The sequence below is a fragment of the Narcine bancroftii genome, chromosome 3 (assembly GCF_036971445.1).
Source record: "Narcine bancroftii isolate sNarBan1 chromosome 3, sNarBan1.hap1, whole genome shotgun sequence".
NCBI classification, from domain to species: domain Eukaryota; kingdom Metazoa; phylum Chordata; class Chondrichthyes; order Torpediniformes; family Narcinidae; genus Narcine; species Narcine bancroftii.
This window is the reverse complement of record NC_091471.1, coordinates 353,192,673-353,213,021: the sequence shown is the minus strand read 5'-3', so window position 1 is coordinate 353,213,021 and position 20,349 is coordinate 353,192,673. Positions and strand designations below refer to the sequence as shown.

Below are 20,349 nucleotides of genomic sequence, written 5' to 3'. Positions count from 1 at the left end.
TCTGTTATAAAAACCCTTTTAAATTTTGTTAGGGACTAAAGGGTTTTTGTTTGCACTAACACAGAAACAGCAATGGAAAATCCATCAGGCAATGGTAAATTCAAAATAATAGATTTTTATTAAACTGTTAACATAACATATCTTACTTATCTCTAAACTTACTTAACTCTAAACTTAAGCTCACTATGCGCAAATGTGTGTGTGTGTGTGTGTATAAAAAGAAAATATATATGTATATATATAATTAAAACTCCCACTCTGAAAAGTCAATCTTTAAAAGTTCAGCATCATTTTAGTCTTGCTTGAAGGTCTTAAATTCTCAGTTCAGAAATAATTATAAAGCACTTTTAAACATTGTCTTTAGGCCTTTTTACTCACATTGTGGTTATTTTCTTCCACGAAGAATTCTCAAACCCAGTCAAGAGTTAAAGGAAGTGTCTATTTTCTTCCATGATGAAGTCACGAACCAGACAAGGGTTAAACGGTCTTCCTTATTTCAAAAGCCACTGATTCTGTGTTCCCCGCAACAGCACCAATTCTGGTACTGTAGCTCAACCCTGTCTTTCAGGTTTCAACCGTGTGACATAGGGGTTTTGACGTGAACTCTTCCAAAAAACTGAACTCAAAATGTCGGAATTCAGTCCCAATTCTTGGAAACTACATGACCATCAGTTTTATTTCTTCCAAAATGTTGTTCTTTTTTCAAAACCATTCCATATCCATAAAAACCTCTGACCTCATCTGTTCAAGAGGCTTAAGTGGCTTTGATTAGAAACAGATAGCTTCCTCAGCAGTTCCAATTCTTGGAAACTACATGACCATCAGTTTTATTTCTTCCAAAATGTTGTTCCTTTTTCAAAACCATTCCTCAGCAGTTCTTGAATAATTAAGATCCACTTGAAATCCATTAGCTCTGTCTATCCAAGACACAAAGATTCGGAGAATGTTCACTCTTAGAAAACAATGGTTCTCTACAGATGTCCTGTGGTCTGTGTGTTTGATCCTGTACCAACCCACATCTAACTTACTAAGAATACAGATACAATATTTTACTTATAATTTACTTTGCTAAGTCATTATTATAAAAGAAGTATAGTTTAACATTAAAAGTTAATATAAATCCGTTCAGACTTGTGGACCTGAAGGGCCTCTTAATTTATCTATAGGAAGCAAAGGGTAATCAACATTTTGGGTGTGAGCCCTTTTATCAAGGCATCTATGCATGCTGTGTAACCTGCTGAGTTTCTCTACCACTTTTGTGTATTACACTCCATCATAGCACCTGGAGATTTTCTTGTTCAAATCTAAAGGAGAGAGGTTTCACCAGGACCAGAGAAGCTCCTGGCAGCTGAAGGCACAGCTTCCATTTGTGCAAAGATACATATCAGAGATACTCACCCCAAAAGTTTTTGAGACCTTGGTGGGTTATACCACTGGAGATAGAGACACGTGATTGTTGCAAGGGTTTGAAAACCAGTGATAATGGTGGACCTTCCTGCTTTATGGGATATTGTAACATGCAGCCTGGGATCATGATCCTCATAGCAAAAGTATTTCAGCTGCCCTGCATTGTTGCAATTTGAGGCCACAAAAGGCACTTTGTAAATGCAGTTGTTTCCTTTCTGTGCTGGGGTGATGAAATCTGGGGATGTACATATGGCTGACATCAGATATCGTGGACCAGTGCGGGAGCAGAAGAAACGGCAGGCATAGGGAGGTGTGTGAATAATGATGGGACTTTTGAAACTGAGGTGTGTCTGGGATGGAAGCCCATGAGGATCAAGGAGCACGTGTAGTGGTGTCAGTCAGGATCTGCAGCTGACGGATCTTTCCCTATCCCTGTGCAGGTGACCGTGTCGGATATCTCTGGAAACGGGGAAAGGACAAAGGAAGTTTTCAAAAAAGGAATTTTCAACTTTTGGAGAAAGAGGGAACAATGCTATACTACACCAAGAAAGATGTACGACTGTTTAATAAACCTCACTCTTGCAATATCATTCTCCCTTTCCAATATTTTTTTTTTTTTTTTTAAATTTTTTTATTTTTCACACCATAAATCACATTAGCCATGATATACACTATTTCTTTTCACACATATACAGTGACTTTTTCTCCCCCCCCCCCTTTCCTCCCAAACCACCCCCCCACCCCCCCCCTCTCATCCATTTTAGGTATACAATCTAGGTTGCATTAATCCAGTCAGACAATGTTGTCATTCAACAAAATTACACCAGAAATTCTACTGAGTCCATTCTTTTCTTTCCTTCTCCTTCCATCAACTTAGGTAATGTTTGTCCCCGGTAGGTTTTCGCTATTGTATTTAATGTAAGGCTCCTATACTTGTTCGAATATTTCAATATTATTTCTTAACCAATATGTTATTTTTTTCTAATGGAATACATTTATTCATTTAAATTTGGTAGTTTCTTCCTTTTAATTTGGTTATGTATTCCATTAATATTTAAAGACATATAGTTCAGCGTAGCCCTTTTATATTTTGTTTATCTTCTCTTTCCGTTTTTCCATCATTACCTTTCCTCCTTTTCCATTTCTGTTTTCTTATTTTCAACTCTTTATAAGACAACATTCCTACAACATCTAACATTTCCTTTCCAATATTTCTGATGCAAAGGTCAGAATCCAGCTGCAGCCGCATTAGACAGTGTCAATCAGCCACCCGTTTAATACCTTGCCCAATTCAACTGCCCATTTAGTGTCCTGCCTGTCTTGTGCAGCACCCACCAATACAGTAGTCACCTCTCAAATTCAAAGGCCATTCAATGGATGCTGTTTCAAGGCCTGTTCATTTCATCAAATGCAAGCACAACAACCTGCCTATTATTAGTCCCTATTTGAGTTAAATGTTGTACTCATTTGTTGATGACAGTACTGCCTGCACTCCAGGCCTGCCATGGCTCTCAGGATCAGCCAGGGAAATACAAGCTAGTGAGTTTAACATCAGTCGTGGGTAAGTTACTGAAGTGGATTCTGAGAGATAAGATCTTCCTGTATTTGGAAAGGCCAGAACTGATTAGAGATAGTCAGCAAGGCTTTGTGTGTGGGAATCGTGTCTCCAAAAGACTTATTCATCCCATAGAGTCTGCCCTGCCATTTGCACATGAATTGCCTCACCAATATTTTTCTTTGAGGAGATGAAAGCAGGTGTAGGACATTACCTACGTGGACTTTAGCAAGGCCTTTGACAAGGTCCCACATAGAAGGCTAGTCTAGAAGGTCCGATCACATGGGATCCAGGGGGAGAAGAAACATTGGATATAGAACAGAGGGTGGTAGTGTTGGGCTGTTATTCAAGACTGGAGGCCTGTGACCAGTGGTGTGCTTCCACTGTTGATTGTCATCTATATTAATGTCTTGGATGATTAGCACAATTAGTAGGTTTGTAGATGACACCATTATTGATGGTATGGTGGGCAGTGAAGTTTATCTGAGATTACAACAGGTAAACTGGGAAAATGGGTCAAGGAATTGCAGATGGAATTCAACTCTGACAAGTGCGAGGTGTTGCACTTTGGTAGGTTAAACCAGGGCAGGACTTGCATGGTGAATGGTAGAGCATTGGAACAGAGACATACAGGTACATCGTTCTGTGAAAGTGGCGATGAAGGTAGGCAGGGTGGTGAGGGCATTTGGAACACTTGCGTACAGGAGCAAGGACATCATGTTACAACTGTCCAGGACATTAGAGAGACCGAACTTGGAATATTGTCCAGTGTTTTAAAAAAGATTTGCGAGAATGTTACCAGTACTGGGGAGGGCTTGAATTATAAGGAGAGACTGGATAGGCTGGGACTTTTCTCCCTAGAACATAATAGGAAGCTGAGGGGGATCTTATAATTTCTAAAATCAGGTAAAGAATCAGCATTTTTTCTCCCCAGTGGAGGTGAATCTAAAACTAGAGGGCATAAAACAATGGTACTCAACCTTTTTTTTCTACTCACATACTACCTTAATCCACCTTAATACCACTTTAACCACAGAGCACCTATGGCATCCTATGTGAGTGGGGGGGAAAAAAGGTTGAGAACCGCTGGCATAGGATTAAGGTGATTTAAAAGGGACCCAAATGGCAACTTCTTCCCATAGAGGGTGGTGAGTACATGGCACAAGATGCCAGAGGAAGTGGTAGAAATGTGTAAATTGTCACATTCTGAAAATTAAAGAGATATATGAATAGGAAAAGTTCCGAGCAAATAATGAACTGAATGCAAACAAATTGGACAGGTTTGGTTTGCACAGAAAAATTGGGCTGAAGAAACCTGTTTCCATGCTGTTGAACCTTCTGACCCTATGGATGCTCCATTAATGATGTCCAGAATAATCAGACCACACAAGATGCTTTATCTCTCTCATTATTTAGAAAAACATGGGATGTGAGGAAACAGGTGGAATTATGGAAGGGATGTTGCAAGTCCTAACTTCAATTTCTAACATCTGCAGTTATGTTTATTGCTGTTCCTTGTCTAACCAGGACTCACTGACCACTAACGTACTCCAGTATCTTTTCCTTTTTTTTTTAAATTTTTTTATTTTTCACACCATAAATCACATTAGCCATGATATACACAATTTCTTTTTCACACATATACAGTGACTTTTTCTCCCCCCCCCTTTCCTCCCAAACCACCCCCCCACCCCCCCCCCCCTCTCATCCATTTTAGGTATACAATCTAGGTTGCATTAATCCAGTCAGACAATGTTGTCATTCAACAAAATTACACCAGAAATTCTACTGAGTCCATTCTTTTCTTTCCTTCTCCTTCCATCAACTTAGGTAATGTTTGTTCCCGGTAGGTTTTCGCTATTGTATTTAATGTAAGGCTTCTATACTTGTTCGAATATTTCAATATTATTTCTTAACCAATATGTTATTTTTTCTAATGGAATACATTTATTCATTTAAATTTGGTAGTTTATTCCTTTTAATTTGGTTATGTATTCCATTAATATTTAAAGACATATAGTTCAGCGTAGCCCTTTTATATTTTGTTTATCTTCTCTTTCCGTTTTTCCATCATTACCTTTCCTCCTTTTCCATTTCTGTTTTCTTATTTTCAACTCTTTATAAGACAACATTCCTACAACATCCAACATTTTCCTTATTCTCCTATTTCTATCTTATTTATCCCCAATCTCCCATTCACCTCCTGAGTTGTCCTTTATCCCTTGTCGGACAACCACATCTCCCCTCTCCATTTGGATTTGCGAATCCACTCGCAAGCGTCAACTGATTTTGCAGTGACCGCTATTTCCCCCCACCCCGCCTCCCCCAGAAAAGATTTCACTTTTCATATGTCACAAAGGTCACTCTTTTAATTCCCTCCTTATTCTCTCTATTCCATTACCTTCCCTTATTAATTCTTGTCTATACTATCTATATTTTCCTCTAAGTATAGATACATTCGCGTATGCTCCTTGTCTCTATTCACTCTTATACCTCTTTACCCGCATACATATCAATCGTGATCATTTTTACTCTCATTACCCGTCTTCATCCCTCAGTCTATTTTTGTCTTTACCCACATACATATCAGTCGTGATCATTTTAACTCTCATTACCCGTCTTCCTCCCTCAGTCTATTTTTGTAATTGTTCTGCAAATTTTCGTGCTTCTTCTGGATCCGAGAATAGTCTGTTTTGTTGTCCTGGAATAAATATTTTCAATACCGCTGGATGCTTTAGTATAAATTTATACCCTTTCTTCCATAAAATCGCCTTTGCTGTATTGAACTCTTTTCTCTTCTTTAGGAGTTCAGAACTTATATCTGGATAAATGAAGATTTTTTGCCCTTTATACTCCAGTGGTTTGTTGCCCTCTCTTACTTTTTCCATTGTCTTCTCCAGTACCTTTTCTCTTGTAGTATATCTTAGGAATTTTACTACAATAGATCTTGGTTTTTGTTGTGGTTGTGGTTTAGAGGCCAATACTCTATGTGCCCTTTCTATTTCCAATTCTTGCTGTAGTTCTGGACATCCTAGGGTCTTAGGGATCCACTCTTTTATAAACTCCCTCATATTCTTGCCTTCTTCATCTTCCTTAAGGCCCACTATCTTTATGTTATTTCTTCTGTTATGGTTTTCCATTGTATCTATTTTTTGAGCTAGTAGTTCTTGTGTCTCTTTAGTTTTTTTATTAGATTTCTCCAATTTCTTTTTTAAGTCTTCTACCTCCATTTCTGCTGCTACTGCCCGCTCTTCCATCTTGTCCATTTTCTTTCCCATTTCTGTTAAGGTCATCTCCATTTTATTTATTTTCTCTTCTGTGTTGTTTATTCTTTTTCTTAAATCCTTAAATTCCTGTGTTTGCCATTCTTTAAATGACTCCATGTATCCTTTAATAAGAGCAAGTATATCCTTTACCTTGCCTTTCTTTTCTTCTTCTATTTCACCATACTCTTCCTCTTCTTCTTCCTCTGGGTTGACCATCTGTTGTTTCTTTGTTGCCCTTTCCTCCTCTTCTTTCTTGTTTCTATTGTCTTCTGTGGTCTCTTCTTGCTGCAGGTGTTCTGCAGCTGTCGTTGCCGGCTGTGGAGATCGACTCCCCAGCTGGTCCCCCCTCCCGTCGGTGTGTTTTTTTTCATTCGCATCGCGCATGCGCGGTTGCGCACTTTTACTCGGCTCTGCGAGCCATTTTTGTAGTCCATTATTTACCGACCTGAGGGAGCGGGTTTCTCTCTCCGCAGCGGGCCTCTTCGGACAGGTAAGGCCTTCACCTTTTTCCTCCTTTGTCTTCTCTTCCTCTCTTCTTACCGTTGCTTTCGACTTTTCTTTTTTTGTCGCCATCTTCTTTCCACCTTTATACTCACTTTTCTGTAACTTTTATTTCTGTGCCTTTGTGTTTTCTCTTGTTTTTCCCGACTTTTCTGGAGAGGGCTGGACTCCTCGTATCTTTTCCTTTTTAAGGAAAAAAAAAACTTTTCTATCAAAGTGGGATATTTAATGTTTCTTTCCATCGTCCAGCTCCTACTTTCTCCACCACTCATTTACTCATCTGTATCCCTAGGGAGTGGTATAGAAGGATATGGACTGGGTGAGGTCAGTGGAACTAGGCAGAAAAATAGTTCAGTACTGAATAGTAGGGCTGTTTCTGTGCTGTAATGCTCTATGGTTCTACGTGCCAGTGTCTTCTGTTTGATAGACAGCGATTATTTACCATACCTTTTACATGTTTCATTCCAATTTTATTTCCCTACTTCCCCAATCCATATGGAGTTGGGATGGGGAGGAAGGGGACAGATTTTGGAGATGCACTAATTTATGTGTTGAAACAGAAGAGTAATCCAGGATGCTCCTACATAGTGGATTGACTTAAACGAATCGGCCATGACTTTCCAGGCAACCTACAATCTCCTCCCCAAAGTTGGAAGTAGTAGACCAGGAAATAAACAGGCTGTCAGTTGCAGTTACTCAGTTAAAGGGGGTTAGCTCCAGCTGTGCCGGAGTGTCCTGCGGCTTAGAGGCAAAGCAAGAACCAGAGTTTGTTCAGCATTGCTATTGAGTGCTCCTTGTCATCAACAGAGAACATTACAGCACAGGCCCTTTGGCCCAAGATGTCGTGCCAACCTATATACAGTATGGTAAAAGCATTTCAGCCCACAAACCCGTGCCATCCAATTACACCCAAATGTTACCCCTGGTAACATTTCGAACAGTGGGAGTAAACCAGAGCCCCCGGGGAAAACCCATGCAGACGCAGGGAGAACGTACAAACTCCTTATAGGTAGTACTGGATTCAAATCCCAGTGTTGATCGCTGGTGCTGTAATAGAATTGCGCTCACTGCTATGCCAATGTACCTACCAAAAAAAAACTAAACCCTTCCTACCTCGCAACCCTCTTTTTTTTTCATTCATATACCTGCCTAATAAGTCTCTTAAATGCCCCTAATGTTCCAACCTCCACCACCACCCTGGCAAGACATTCCAGGGACTCACAACTCTCTGTGTAAAATGAAAAAAAAAAACTCACCCTGATGTCTCCCTTAAAAGTTTCTCCCCTCACTTTGTACAGAGTAGCTATTTGCTACACCTGTCCTGGAGAAGGGATTTTGCTTCAATGGATAGTGAGGTTGAATAATATAGTTGAATAGATAAAACACAGAAAGGTTAGACATAGATACAAATCGGAGAGAACTTAGAGAAGCAAATGATTTGTGTAAGCATATATGTAAATAAAATATACTAAATATACTGGAAGTCAGAGGAGGAATAATGAGATGAAAGTTGCTGCTAATAGGCACATTTCTGATTCACAGGCTAAATTGCCAAAGGGAATCATTCAAGTGTCAAACCTGAACGTGACGTTCCAACCAGAAAAGATTGGGAATCCCAACGGGCTGCAGATCACGTACCTGGAGAATGGGCACACCAGGAATATGTTTGTGTTCCACAAGAATGGGAAGGTGAGGGAGAACAACTGCCCTGGGGTGAGTTCCTCAAAATACACTCAAAGTCCACGCAGCCAGCCACAGGGAGTCTTCCCTGAGACTGAGCATCTTGCTCCATGAGAGAATCCTGATGATGTCTGCCCATACATTGACCGTCTGGCTGGACACTGTCTTCCCGACACCGACTATCTGCCTGACACTGACCGTCTGTGCAGAAATTAACAGCCTGTGTCTGGGAACCAATGCTGTGCTTGGTTATTGCCGTTCTGACTTGATGCTCCTCAGTTGAGTGTGGCAGTCTGTCCGCCGATTTAAATAACATGCTACTGGCCCTTTTGTGCTCTAGGAAATTGTGGACTGGTTCAATGCAATCAGGGCAGCTCGGTTCCGATACCTCAAGATGGCTTTCCCTACAGCCAGTGACACAGATGTGAGTTCAGAATTTCTGGTTGTAAAATGTACCTCATATAGGGGAATAAATACATGTAAATATGCACATCAAAATGTATGGATACATAATGAGAAATGCATTCATTCAATTATGCATGTATTTATAAAAATTTATTGGATTTAAATTCCGTTCCTGTGACTGGGATCAAGAGCGATTGGGAACAAGATTTGAAATTAACATTTTCATTTGAAAATTGGTACTCTACTTTCCCCTGGATTAATGATTCCTCATTTTGTGCAAGATGCTGCTTATTACAATTTAAGATGGTGCTCAGAACTCGTATGTCAAAACTTAAATTATCTTGTTTTTATGCAGATATTGATCCACTAAGTGAGTAATGTAAAAGTTTTGAAGCTTCTCTGATCCATACGTTTTGGGAATGTCCAAATTTAGAGAGATTCTGGAAAGACATTTTTGAAATTTTATTAAGATTAATTTGGAACCTTGCCTGTTAATTGCTTTGTTTTTTATCGTGATCCAGATAAACTTATCAGCATCTCAGGAAAAAAGTTTTAGCTTTTACCACATTGATAGCCAGACAAGCAATTTTTTTTGAATATTTATAAATTTTCAAACGCAAACAGCTTCCAGCAATCAATCACAAAATACAGTTATCCATTATATACAAAATTAGCCGTTGAGTCCAAGCCCTTCCCTCCCCCCACCCAAAAGACCACAGTTACACACTTCATTCAAGACACCCACAACAAAGGTAGGGAACACATCAGGGATTTATCACGGCCCAGCAGCTGCCATCCAGGCTGTTACAATTTTTTCCTTTACTTGATTGGGATGGAATGCCCCCCCCCCTCCCTCCCCCAGTAAAAGGATAGACGGGGAAGACAGGCAGTGAGGCTATGCTCCTATAAAATTTAAATATGGTTGCCAAATTTTTAGGAAGATGTTATATTTTTTCCTTAAGTTATAGGTAATTTTTCTCCAGGCGAACACAGCTTCGCATTTCCACATTCCAGTGAGCAATGGCCAAGTGGGAGTCGGATTTCCAGGTAACCACTATGTACTTCCTGGCCACTGCCAATGTGATCATTACAAATTGGATTTGGAATTTGAACAGCTTCATCTTAAGTCTTATGTCCATCATATTTCTCCAATAGAAACAGCTCTGGGTCCTGTGGAAATTCTTTACTTTTTTTTTTTTAAATTTTTTTATTTTTCACACCATAAATCACATTAGCCATGATATACACTATTTCTTTTTCACACATATACAGTGACTTTTTCTCCCCCCCCCCCTTTCCTCCCAAACCACCCCCCCACCCCCCCCCTCTCATCCATTTTAGGTATACAATCTAGGTTGCATTAAGCCAGTCAGACAATGTTGTCATTCAACAAAATTACACCAGAAATTCTACTGAGTCCATTCTTTTCTTTCCTTCTCCTTCCATCAACTTAGGTAATGTTTGTCCCCGGTAGGTTTTCGCTATTGTATTTAATGTAAGGCTCCTATACTTGTTCGAATATTTCAATATTATTTCTTAACCAATATGTTATTTTTTCTAATGGAATACATTTATTCATTTAAATTTGGTAGTTTCTTCCTTTTAATTTGGTTATGTATTCCATTAATATTTAAAGACATATAGTTCAGCGTAGCCCTTTTATATTTTGTTTATCTTCTCTTTCCGTTTTTCCATCATTACCTTTCCTCCTTTTCCATTTCTGTTTTCTTATTTTCAACTCTTTATAAGACAACATTCCTACAACATCTAACATTTTCCTTATTCTCCTATTTCTATCTTATTTATCCCCAATCTCCCCTTCACCTCCTGAGTTGTCCTTTATCCCTTGTCGGACAACCACATCTCCCCTCTCCATTTGGATTTGCGAATCCACTCGCAAGCGTCAACTGATTTTGCAGTGACCGCTATTTCCCCCCACCCCACCTCCCCCAGAAAAGATTTCACTTTTCATATGTCACAAAGGTCCCTCTTTTAATTCCCTCCTTATTCTCTCTATTCCATTACCTTCCCTTATTAATTCTGGTCTATACTATCTATATTTTCCTCTAAGTACAGATACATTCATGTATGCTCATTGTCTCTATTCACTCTTATACCTCTTTACCTGCATACATATCAATCGTGATCATTTTTACTCTCATTACCCGTCTTCATCCCTCAGTCTATTTTTGTCTTTACCCACATACATATCAGTCGTGATCATTTTAACTCTCATTACCCGTCTTCCTCCCTCAGTCTATTTTTGTAATTGTTCTGCAAATTTTCGTGCTTCTTCTGGATCCGAGAATAGTCTGTTTTGTTGTCCTGGAATAAATATTTTCAATACCGCTGGATGCTTTAGTATAAATTTATACCCTTTCTTCCATAAAATCGCCTTTGCTGTATTGAACTCTTTTCTCTTCTTTAGGAGTTCAAAACTTATATCTGGATAAATGAAGATTTTTTGCCCTTTATACTCCAGTGGTTTGTTGCCCTCTCTTACTTTTTCCATTGTCTTCTCCAGTACCTTTTCTCTTGTAGTATATCTTAGGAATTTTACTACAATAGATCTTGGTTTTTGTTGTGGTTGTGGTTTAGAGGCCAATACTCTATGTGTCCTTTCTATTTCCATTTCATGCTGAAGTTCTGGACATCCTAGGGTCTTAGGGATCCACTCTTTTATAAACTCCCTCATATTCTTGCCTTCTTCATCTTCCTTAAGGCCCACTATCTTTATGTTATTTCTTCTGTTATGGTTTTCCATTGTATCTATTTTTTGAGCTAGTAGTTCTTGTGTCTCTTTAGTTTTTTTATTAGATTTCTCCAATTTCTTTTTTAAGTCTTCTACCTCCATTTCTGCTGCTACTGCCCGCTCTTCCATCTTGTCCATTTTTTTCCCCATTTCTGTTAAGGTCATCTCCATTTTATTTATTTTCTCTTCTGTGTTGTTTATTCTTTTTCTTAAATCCTTAAATTCCTGTGTTTGCCATTCTTTAAATGACTCCATGTATCCTTTAATAAGAGCAAGTATATCCTTTACCTTGCCTATCTTTTCTTCTTCTATTTCACCATACTCTTCCTCTTCTTCTTCCTCTGGGTTGACCATCTGTTGTTTCTTTGTTGCCCTTTCCTCCTCTTCTTTCTTGTTTCTATTGTCTTCTGTGGTCTCTTCTTGCTGCAGGTGTTCTGCAGCTGTCGTTGCCGGCTGTGGAGATCGACTCCCCAGCTGGTCCCCCCTCCCGTCGGTGTGTTTTTTTTCATTCGCATCGCGCATGCGCGGTTGCGCACTTTTGCTCGGCTCTGCGAGCCATTTTTGTAGTCCATTATTTACCGACCTGAGGGAGCGGGTTTCTCTCTCCGCAGCGGGCCTCTTCGGACAGGTAGGGCCTTCACCTTTTTCCTCCTTTGTCTTCTCTTCCTCTCTTCTTACCGTTGCTTTCGACTTTTCTTTTTTTGTCGCCATCTTCTTTCCACCTTTATACTCACTTTTCTGTAACTTTTATTTCTGTGCCTTTGTGTTTTCTCTTGTTTTTCCCGACTTTTCTGGAGAGGGCTGGAGTTCACCGTCCGGCCACTACTCCATCACGTCTGGAAATTCTTTACTTATGATTATTTTCTCGGGCTTGGCCTAGTTCCACCCTTGGTACATGTTCAGGTTGCATACACAAAGATTCCTGTTGCAATGCCACATCTAAAGCATTGGTCTGAAATTTCTGATTTGGCTTTATTCAATTTTTGCAGTGTAAAATATTTGCAGAAAGTTATACTTCACCAGCCTATACCGTGCATTAATAAATGCTGTCATGCTGTTCCGATACAGATCTGATCAGCACCGCTTATCAATCATTATTCCTAAGTCTGATTCCTATCTCTGCCTTGATTTGTGAAGGCCCAGTTTAGGGCCTTGCGCTTGGAGTAAGAAATAAATCACTGAGATGAACTTCCACATGTTCCCCTTTTGAATCAGGGTCTCTATGTCACTACCCATTTGTGAGGTCATGGATGGACCTAATTTGTTTCTCAAATAAATCTTATCTGAAGGTAGAAGAGGACTGTCTTATTTGACAAGTCGTATTTATTTTTTAGTTGCTCAAAATACATTAGTTTCCCCCACTCGTAACCTTTCTTGATACACCTGACCCCTTTTCGGCACCAGGCGTTCAGGATCTTGTTCTCAACATAACTAATCTATTTGGAGTCAGGGGCATTTTTGGGGACAGCCCCACTTTAGACCCTATGCATTGATTAATATTTTTCCATATAGAAAGTGTGTTTCTTAATGAGCATTCTTATTGAATTGGAAAGATGATTCATCCCCTACTCATATACAGCAGTTATATGATGTCCTATTTAAGTTTAGAGAAAATTAGATATAATATTAAAGATGGGAAGTTTCAATTTATGAAATTGTGGGACCCATTCTTTGAATTTTTTTAATAATTGGAAGAATTACCAATTATTTGCCTGTTCTCCAGGGGTCGCCAATGGTTCCACATTATTGATTTTTAAAATTAATTTAAAGGTAACCTTGATTAGAGGGAGGGGATAGATTAGATTAAGTTTTAGTTTCTTTTTCCTTTTTTAATTCGTTATTTCAATAACTAGGTTTAACATGGTTGCATAGATCACTTCAATTAAATATATTATATAAGCAATTATTGATGTAGTTTCATCTACTTTATTTTCCTCATTGGCTTTTTTAAAAATGTGTGCTTACTTGTATTCAAATGAGTTATTATGTGATTGTCAATTCTGTATATATTAAGCTCAATAAAAATATTTTTTTAAATTATGCATAGGTGTAAGTACACATAAAATTACAAACATACTTAACAAAATACCCACAGATAGATGGATTGGTGGAAATGAGAGTGATTTTTCATAGCCTGGTTTGGGATTCGACTCCACAGGGATACAGGAGGCTCCAGAGAGTAGCAAACCTAGCCAGGCCAACATAGGCTCAGATGTCTCATCTATTGCAGACATCTATGCAAGAAGGCAGCTAACATCATAAAGGACTCTGGTTTTCTCCCACCCTCCAAAATGTATGGGGTTGGAGGTTAATTGGATGTAACTGCCCTGCATAGGTTTTATGGACTGGAAGGTTTCCTCCTCACCTCTTCCCTTTGACCTCAAAACTTTTCAAGATCCCTTCTCCTGCTTTAAACCTTCTTCTTCCTCCTGGCCAACTGCCTGCTCTATAGTTTCATTAAAATTTTAAATAAAGTCACCTTTTTCAGTCTTGGATAACTGAATATTTTTTTTTGTATTTATTGACTCTTTTTAATTCAATTAAGAACACTACTGTGGTTTTTTTTTGTTGTTTTAATGTCTTTTTTACTCAAGTTGCAGCAAGTAAGGATTTTGGTACATATGTACATTGTACAATTTATATGACAATAAATTCATTATCATTCATCAAATAGATTTTTAAGGTACAATACCAGCTCTTGATGGTTACACATTCCTCTGAATGAATAAATGTACAAAAAAATGACCCTATGAAATGTACTGCAGGTGCTCCCCGACTTATGATCGTATCTCAGAATGGACGTAGGTCAGAATTGTGTACTTGTTAGTCGGCGTCCCGGGCAGAGGCGCAGCCTATGGATTCCTGTGTGCACGCACAGTGGGTTATGTATTGGAATTTGGTTGGTTCATGCGTGAGTGTTGTGCCCTAACGATGTTGAATTTGCACCCCTAACTCTTGCGCACATGCCAACCAAACTCCAATACGTGAATCCACTGCGCAGGCGCTAACCGAAGACCCACACCTGCACACAGGAATCAAGGTGGCTATGCCACGGGACCCCGATTAATAAGTATGCACATTTTTGTCCTTACGTGCCCTGTATCCGTTATAGTTTGTCAAATACAACATAAACTGCGAACATTTTATATTTTTTAACACATTTTTGGTCATATATGCAGTTGGATGTAAGATGCATGGGTCGCAAGTCGGGGAGTACCTGTATCACAGTTTTATAAGTTTGTAAATTTTGTCTGTTTTGCATTTCCTCAGCTCATTCCCAGATTAACGTGGAATTATGCAAAGGAGGGGCACATGGAAAAAACAGGCCCCACGGTAAGAACACTCCACACTTGCTGATACGATGAATTGTGTGGTAACTTGATATCCCATGGAACTCTTTTGGTGAAAGCCTTTTGAGATGTTGGCCTTCATCAGTGGGAGAATTGAGAATAGAAGTGTGGAGATTGTGTTGCAGTTGTACAGAACATTAGGGAGTCCCCATGTGGAGTACTGTGATAGTTTTGGTCACCACGCCACAGGAAGGACGTCAAGCTGCAGTGGGTCTCTCAATCACAGCACGATGTTGCCAATTGAGTTGAAGATTGTTCATTTAAGGTTACGAACCACATTTGTAAAATAGAGTTTAATGCTACAATCACAGCAACTGCAGACTTTTGTGGATTCCCTACTCCTGCTTAATTGTGCCTTCCAGCAGAGGTTCCTATAACCTTGGCTTTCTAATAATTTATTTTAAACAGTGATGCAGAAATTTGCAAAAAGGGACAAATTTTGCTTCAAAAATTTGGAGCCTCAATTATCTTTTTTTTCTCCAGATGGGAATTTTCCTAAAATCATGTTAGCGAATGCTTTTAAGTAGTTGAGCATCTCCTCATATTCAGTCTGGAGGGGTATTCCCATTGATGCAGGAGGGACTCTTCTCATTTCAGAGTTTTAGATCCAGGCCACAGGACTTTTGTGGTAATAATGGTAACTGTTTTGTCCACCTCCTCATGGACTATGAATTGTCAAGAAGGTCAGGAAAGGGTTGCATGCAGTGGTCCTTTTTGAGGTGAGGAGATTCCAAGATAGAGGTGTACACAGTGGGGGATGCACTGAAGTTCACGGTCTAGGGTTCCACCACCTCTGACACTGAGGGAATCAGGTCCTGTATATCAGTCTCTCAACACTTTACAGATGTAATGTTAGGGAGGAAACATGAGTTATTATTAGTTACATAGTGTGGAAAAAGGCTCTTCAGGTCAATCTGCCTGCACCTACAAAATGTCCCATCCACACCAGTCCCACTTGTCTGTGTTTGACCCATAATCCCTCTAAACCCATCCTATCTATGTATACATCCAAATATTTCTTAAATATTGTAATAGTATCTGCCTAATCCACCTCCTCCAGGTCCATTGCATACACACACCACCCTCTATTTAAAAAAGTTATCTGTCAGGTTCCTGTTAACCATCTCCCCCATCACCTTAAACTGATGTCCTCTGTTTATCAATTCCCCTACTCTGGGCAAAAGACTCTCGAGTTCACCCATCATCATCCTGTGCTCCAAGGAATAAAGCGCCAGTCTACTCAAACTCTCTCTTTAACTTAGATCCCCATCCTGGCAACATCCTCATAAATCTTCACTCCACCGTCCCTCTCCAGCTTGACAACTTTCCTGTAGTAGTGACCAAAACTGAACACAGTACCGCAAAAAGGGTCTTGTACAACTGCAACATATCTCAACTTCGGTACTCAATACTCTAGCTGATGAAGACCAACTTGCCAAATAAGCAGGAGTAGGGAATCCACAAAAGTCTGCAGTTGCTGTGATTGTAGCATTAAACTCTATTTTACAAATGTGGTTCGTAACCTTAAATGAACAATCTTCAACTCAATTGGCAACATCGTGCTGTGATTGAGAGACCCACTGCAGCTTGACGTCCTTCCTGTGGCGTGGTGACCAAAACTAACACAGTACTCCATCTGTACACCACTTTCAAGGTACAACATGCCTGTATTTCTAAATCCTTCTGCTCTGCAAAACTCTGCACATCCCTACAGTTCACCGTGCAGCCCCTACCATGTTAAACCTCCCAAAATGTAACACCTCATATTTCTCTGTATTTCATCAACTATTCCTCTGTCCACCAATGAATACCCTATTGCAATCTTGTGTGGATGCAGAGTATATTGATTTGTTCGTACTATGAACACAGAGAAAGATAACATAGTGGTTAGTGCAGTGCTATTATAGAGCCAGCAACCTGGCTTCAAATCTGGCACTGTCTGTAAATTTTGATGTTCTCCCTGTGTCTGCATGGGTTTCCTCTGGACACTCCTGTTTCCTCCCATGTTCTAAAGATGCATGGGGTCTGCAGGTTAATTGGTCGCGTGTGTGAATTTGGCCAGCCCTAGTGGACCAGAAGGAACTGTTACTGTGCGACGTTTCTAAATTAAAATTAAATCATACTGGTTGCATTTAGTGTACGTATTATGAATACAGTGTATATTTGGAAAAGTACTGTGACTGCTTGGAGACACTTCTCCCTTCAATAATGGAAGTGGCCCTGGTGAATAACAACAGCCAAACCTACTTTTATCAAGTATCATCTGACTCTAGACGTTTTTTAAAATTCCAAAGGTACTTGATAAGGTGGATGTGAGGAGAATATTTCCATAAACCCTATAACCAGATAAAACACTAATGAAAGCCCATTAAGAAGGCAGGTCAGAACTGAAGTTGAGTGGAAGTTAAACAGTTTGAAAAAGGGGGTGTAGATAACAGTGAAATTGAGTAGGCGAATGTCCTGTTTCTCCACAAAAGTTCCTCTTAATTCTATGCAGGGCCCTTGTGAATAAAAGGAAATTAAATGTTCTATGAAATTACAGGTATCTAAACGGCCCAAAATTGAATCTTTTACCATGGAAAGAAATGATCTTTTGCAGGAAAAGGAACCTTTTAAAAGGCGATGGTTTACCCTGGATACTCTGGACCGCAAACTGTTGTATTTTAAAAATCCACTGGTAAGTGATAGACCGTCTCCACAAAACATACAGATAATAACAGCACATCATGAGCAAAAACTTGGGGTTCACCCAGCACCTCAAGCCATGTGGGAAGATGCCCCTTTAATCACCCAGGAATGAAACTTGCTGCATCTCCTTATTTCAAATCTCCTCATTGAATCACTGTGTGTGCCAGGGAGAGTTCTGCTCACACTGCAGGCTGTGCTATGACTTAATAGACCCATTAACATTTGCATCCTACTAAATTGGATGTTCAGTGTCCAGAATAGGAATGAGGGTTTGGCTTTTCACACTTCAACCACTCCTAACTGGGACACTTGCAAGGAACAACCTCCAGGGTTAAGACTGTTCTACCTTCTACCGGTAATGTCATGACACGTCAAGTGATGGTGGACCTACCCTAAATCTTGATCAATGTATTATGATCTTATATTTGAACAAAATTAATCATGCCTAATTACAACATTATTAAGCTTTATGTATAGCACAGTATGAGCCCTTCAGCTCCTGTTGTTGTTGTGCCAACCTATAGAAACTTTTAATAAGGGACCATGGGCAAGTGCTAGCAATAAATAGCAATAGTGGACAATTTTTAAAACTGATAAGAGAAGTTTGCAGCGCTATAGCACACAACTTATATAGCATGGGAAAGTTGGCAGTAATTTATAATTTCCGTGGGGGAAAAAAGTGATGGTGGACCTGCCCTTCCAGAATTCTGTGCAGCAGAGAAAAGGGCTGCATGCATGATCATTTATGGAGGGGTTTCTCTGCCACACAGCATTCTGGGAAGTTAGGTCCACCATTGCTTTTTCCCCATGGTCTTTATAAATTGTGCTCTGGAGCACTACCTATTTTCCCACGTTGTTTAAAAATTGTCTACGATTGCCATTGCTATTTATTTCCCCCTCTCTCTATAATGCAATTGCCCATTTCACACTTGCATGATTGCAAAGCTGGTGTCACAGATGCTGGAGATTGTACTGGGGTCAAGGCCATCAATTCTAGGTGTGAGATAATTTCATCTTATGCCAGTGTTGCACTGATTTTGCTTTCACACTAGATGCTTTAAAGGCCAATTGGCAATTAATTCCTGGGATCATTTGCAAGTGTGAAAGGGACTAAACAATGGAATTCTCACCCTTGTGGCTTCTGGGAAATGGCCCCAACCAAATTGGCCTCACAGACAGGAGTTCTAAGTGTCTGATTGATTTATGGAGTCACCACTGTTCCTTAGCAACTGTGGGATCCACAGTTCCCTTCTCTTTTATTTCTTCACTGATGTGATTTGGGAGGTGCACTCCTATCTCTGACAAGTTGTTCACACATCACTCTGTGATACTTTCCAAAGAACCAAGGCTGGCACTCCCAATGCAACCCTGAAGGGACACTGAACTGTTTGAGGTGCTGTTTTTCAGATGAATAGAGCCTGTCTGCTCACACAGAACAGATGGGTGGTTCAATTAGTGTAGCAGTTAATGTAACACTATTACAGACCCAGCAACCTGTGTTTGAATCTGACACTGTCAGAGTTTGTACATCCTCTCCATGGTCATACGGGTGTGTTTGAGCAGCATAGGGTAGTGGGCCAGTAGGGCCTGTTACCTTACAGTATTTCTGAATTAAAATTAAAAATTAAAACAGCTGGAGGTCACGTGATGCAGGGAGAGTAGGAGGAGGGGGAATCCTGGAGCTCCCAGGATTTTCAAGAATAGGGTAAAAACCTCAACTGAATAACCAAAATACCAAAAAAGACATGGGAAGAAACCTACAATAAGTAATGACTAAGAAGAATAAATTTGCAACTAAAAGCACAAAAGAATCTCCATTGAAACGAGAGGCCCAGCCGGGGATGCCTCATGGCCAGGCTGCCCCGAGGCCCGAGGAGGGCGCTGCGGCTTCAGCTGAATGACCCACCCAGCAGGGAGGACGAGACTCGGGTGAGGACAGCGCTACCGCCCAGCAAGTGCATAAAGAAAGCCGATCTGAAGCCCCTGGAGATGGGGAGAAGCTTGAGCCCCCCTCCCATAGCGGGAATGCCAGGTCGGGCGATCTCCCAGTATGTGCGAGGGCAGAGACAAAGTCGGCGTCTGTAACGGTCATGGAGCAGCAACACTGAAGAGGGCAGGAAGCGGGCCGGCCTGGACAGATAAGAAGCCATGAAGAACAGGCGTCGACTCAGGTATCGAGGGGGAGGTCGGTACTCACCTCTGCTCCAGCAGCGCATCCAGAGCCAAGTCACGTGGTGCGGCGGACAATGCAGCAGCAAGCGATATCGGGTCGAGTGTGACAATCAATGGGTCCAGCGATGGATCAGAAGAAATAGTGAGCACCGGCAGCAGCGATGACAGGTCTAGGAGCTCTGAAGAGGATGAAGGCAGCAGTGGAGGAAAGCTCCGTCGGGATGTGGGACTAAAAGAGTCCTGTCAAATCAAAACAAGCAGGGGAGCTCAGAGCCCTCCCTGCATGATGTAATTGACATGTTGGGTCAGGTAGAAGGCAGGCTCTTCCAGGCTGTCGAGAAGAGAGCCCAAGACATGGGAGAGAAGCTGGACGAGGTCCAGGGTACCCTATCTGGGCTGATGGGTAGGGTGGCTGAAGTGTAGGAAAGGGTGGGTAAAACTGAGGACACCATACATGATATGGGTAATAAATTGGAGATGCTGCTGAATGAAAGAGATAATATCTGGAGGAAATTAGATGCCCGAGAACTACAGCAGATGAAATAACATTAAAATAGTGGGGCTAAGGGAAGA

General features: G+C 40.5%; 2 protein-coding genes across 13 annotated transcripts in view; one reads left to right on the top strand and one right to left on the bottom strand.

Annotated features, from left to right (window-relative positions):
- Positions 1-20,349, top strand: part of adap2 (ArfGAP with dual PH domains 2) — a 67,436-nt gene that overhangs the window by 24,367 nt on the left and 22,720 nt on the right. For all 4 annotated transcript variants that reach the window (XR_011354833.1, XM_069929836.1, XM_069929838.1 and 1 more), the window contains exons 5-9: positions 1,848-1,960; positions 8,272-8,418; positions 8,750-8,833; positions 14,837-14,899; positions 17,516-17,593. Coding sequence is in view for 3 of the 4 variants with exons in the window: in XM_069929836.1 (XP_069785937.1) it covers positions 1,848-1,960; positions 8,272-8,418; positions 8,750-8,833; positions 14,837-14,899; positions 17,516-17,593 (485 nt within the window). In the remaining variant the exon portion in view is untranslated. The remainder of the gene's footprint in view (positions 1-1,847; positions 1,961-8,271; positions 8,419-8,749; positions 8,834-14,836; positions 14,900-17,515; positions 17,594-20,349) is intronic.
- tefm (transcription elongation factor, mitochondrial) overlaps positions 1-20,349 on the bottom strand; it is a 76,779-nt gene that overhangs the window by 39,145 nt on the left and 17,285 nt on the right. For 2 of the 9 annotated variants that reach the window (XM_069929840.1, XM_069929841.1), the window contains one exon: positions 5,247-6,912. The exons of the other annotated variants lie outside the window; for them this stretch is intronic. In XM_069929840.1, the coding sequence (XP_069785941.1) occupies positions 5,596-6,801 (1,206 nt within the window). In that variant the 5' untranslated portion in view covers positions 6,802-6,912 and the 3' untranslated portion in view covers positions 5,247-5,595. Of the gene's footprint in view, positions 1-5,246; positions 6,913-20,349 lie in introns of those variants that run through there. 9 annotated transcript variants of the gene reach the window in all.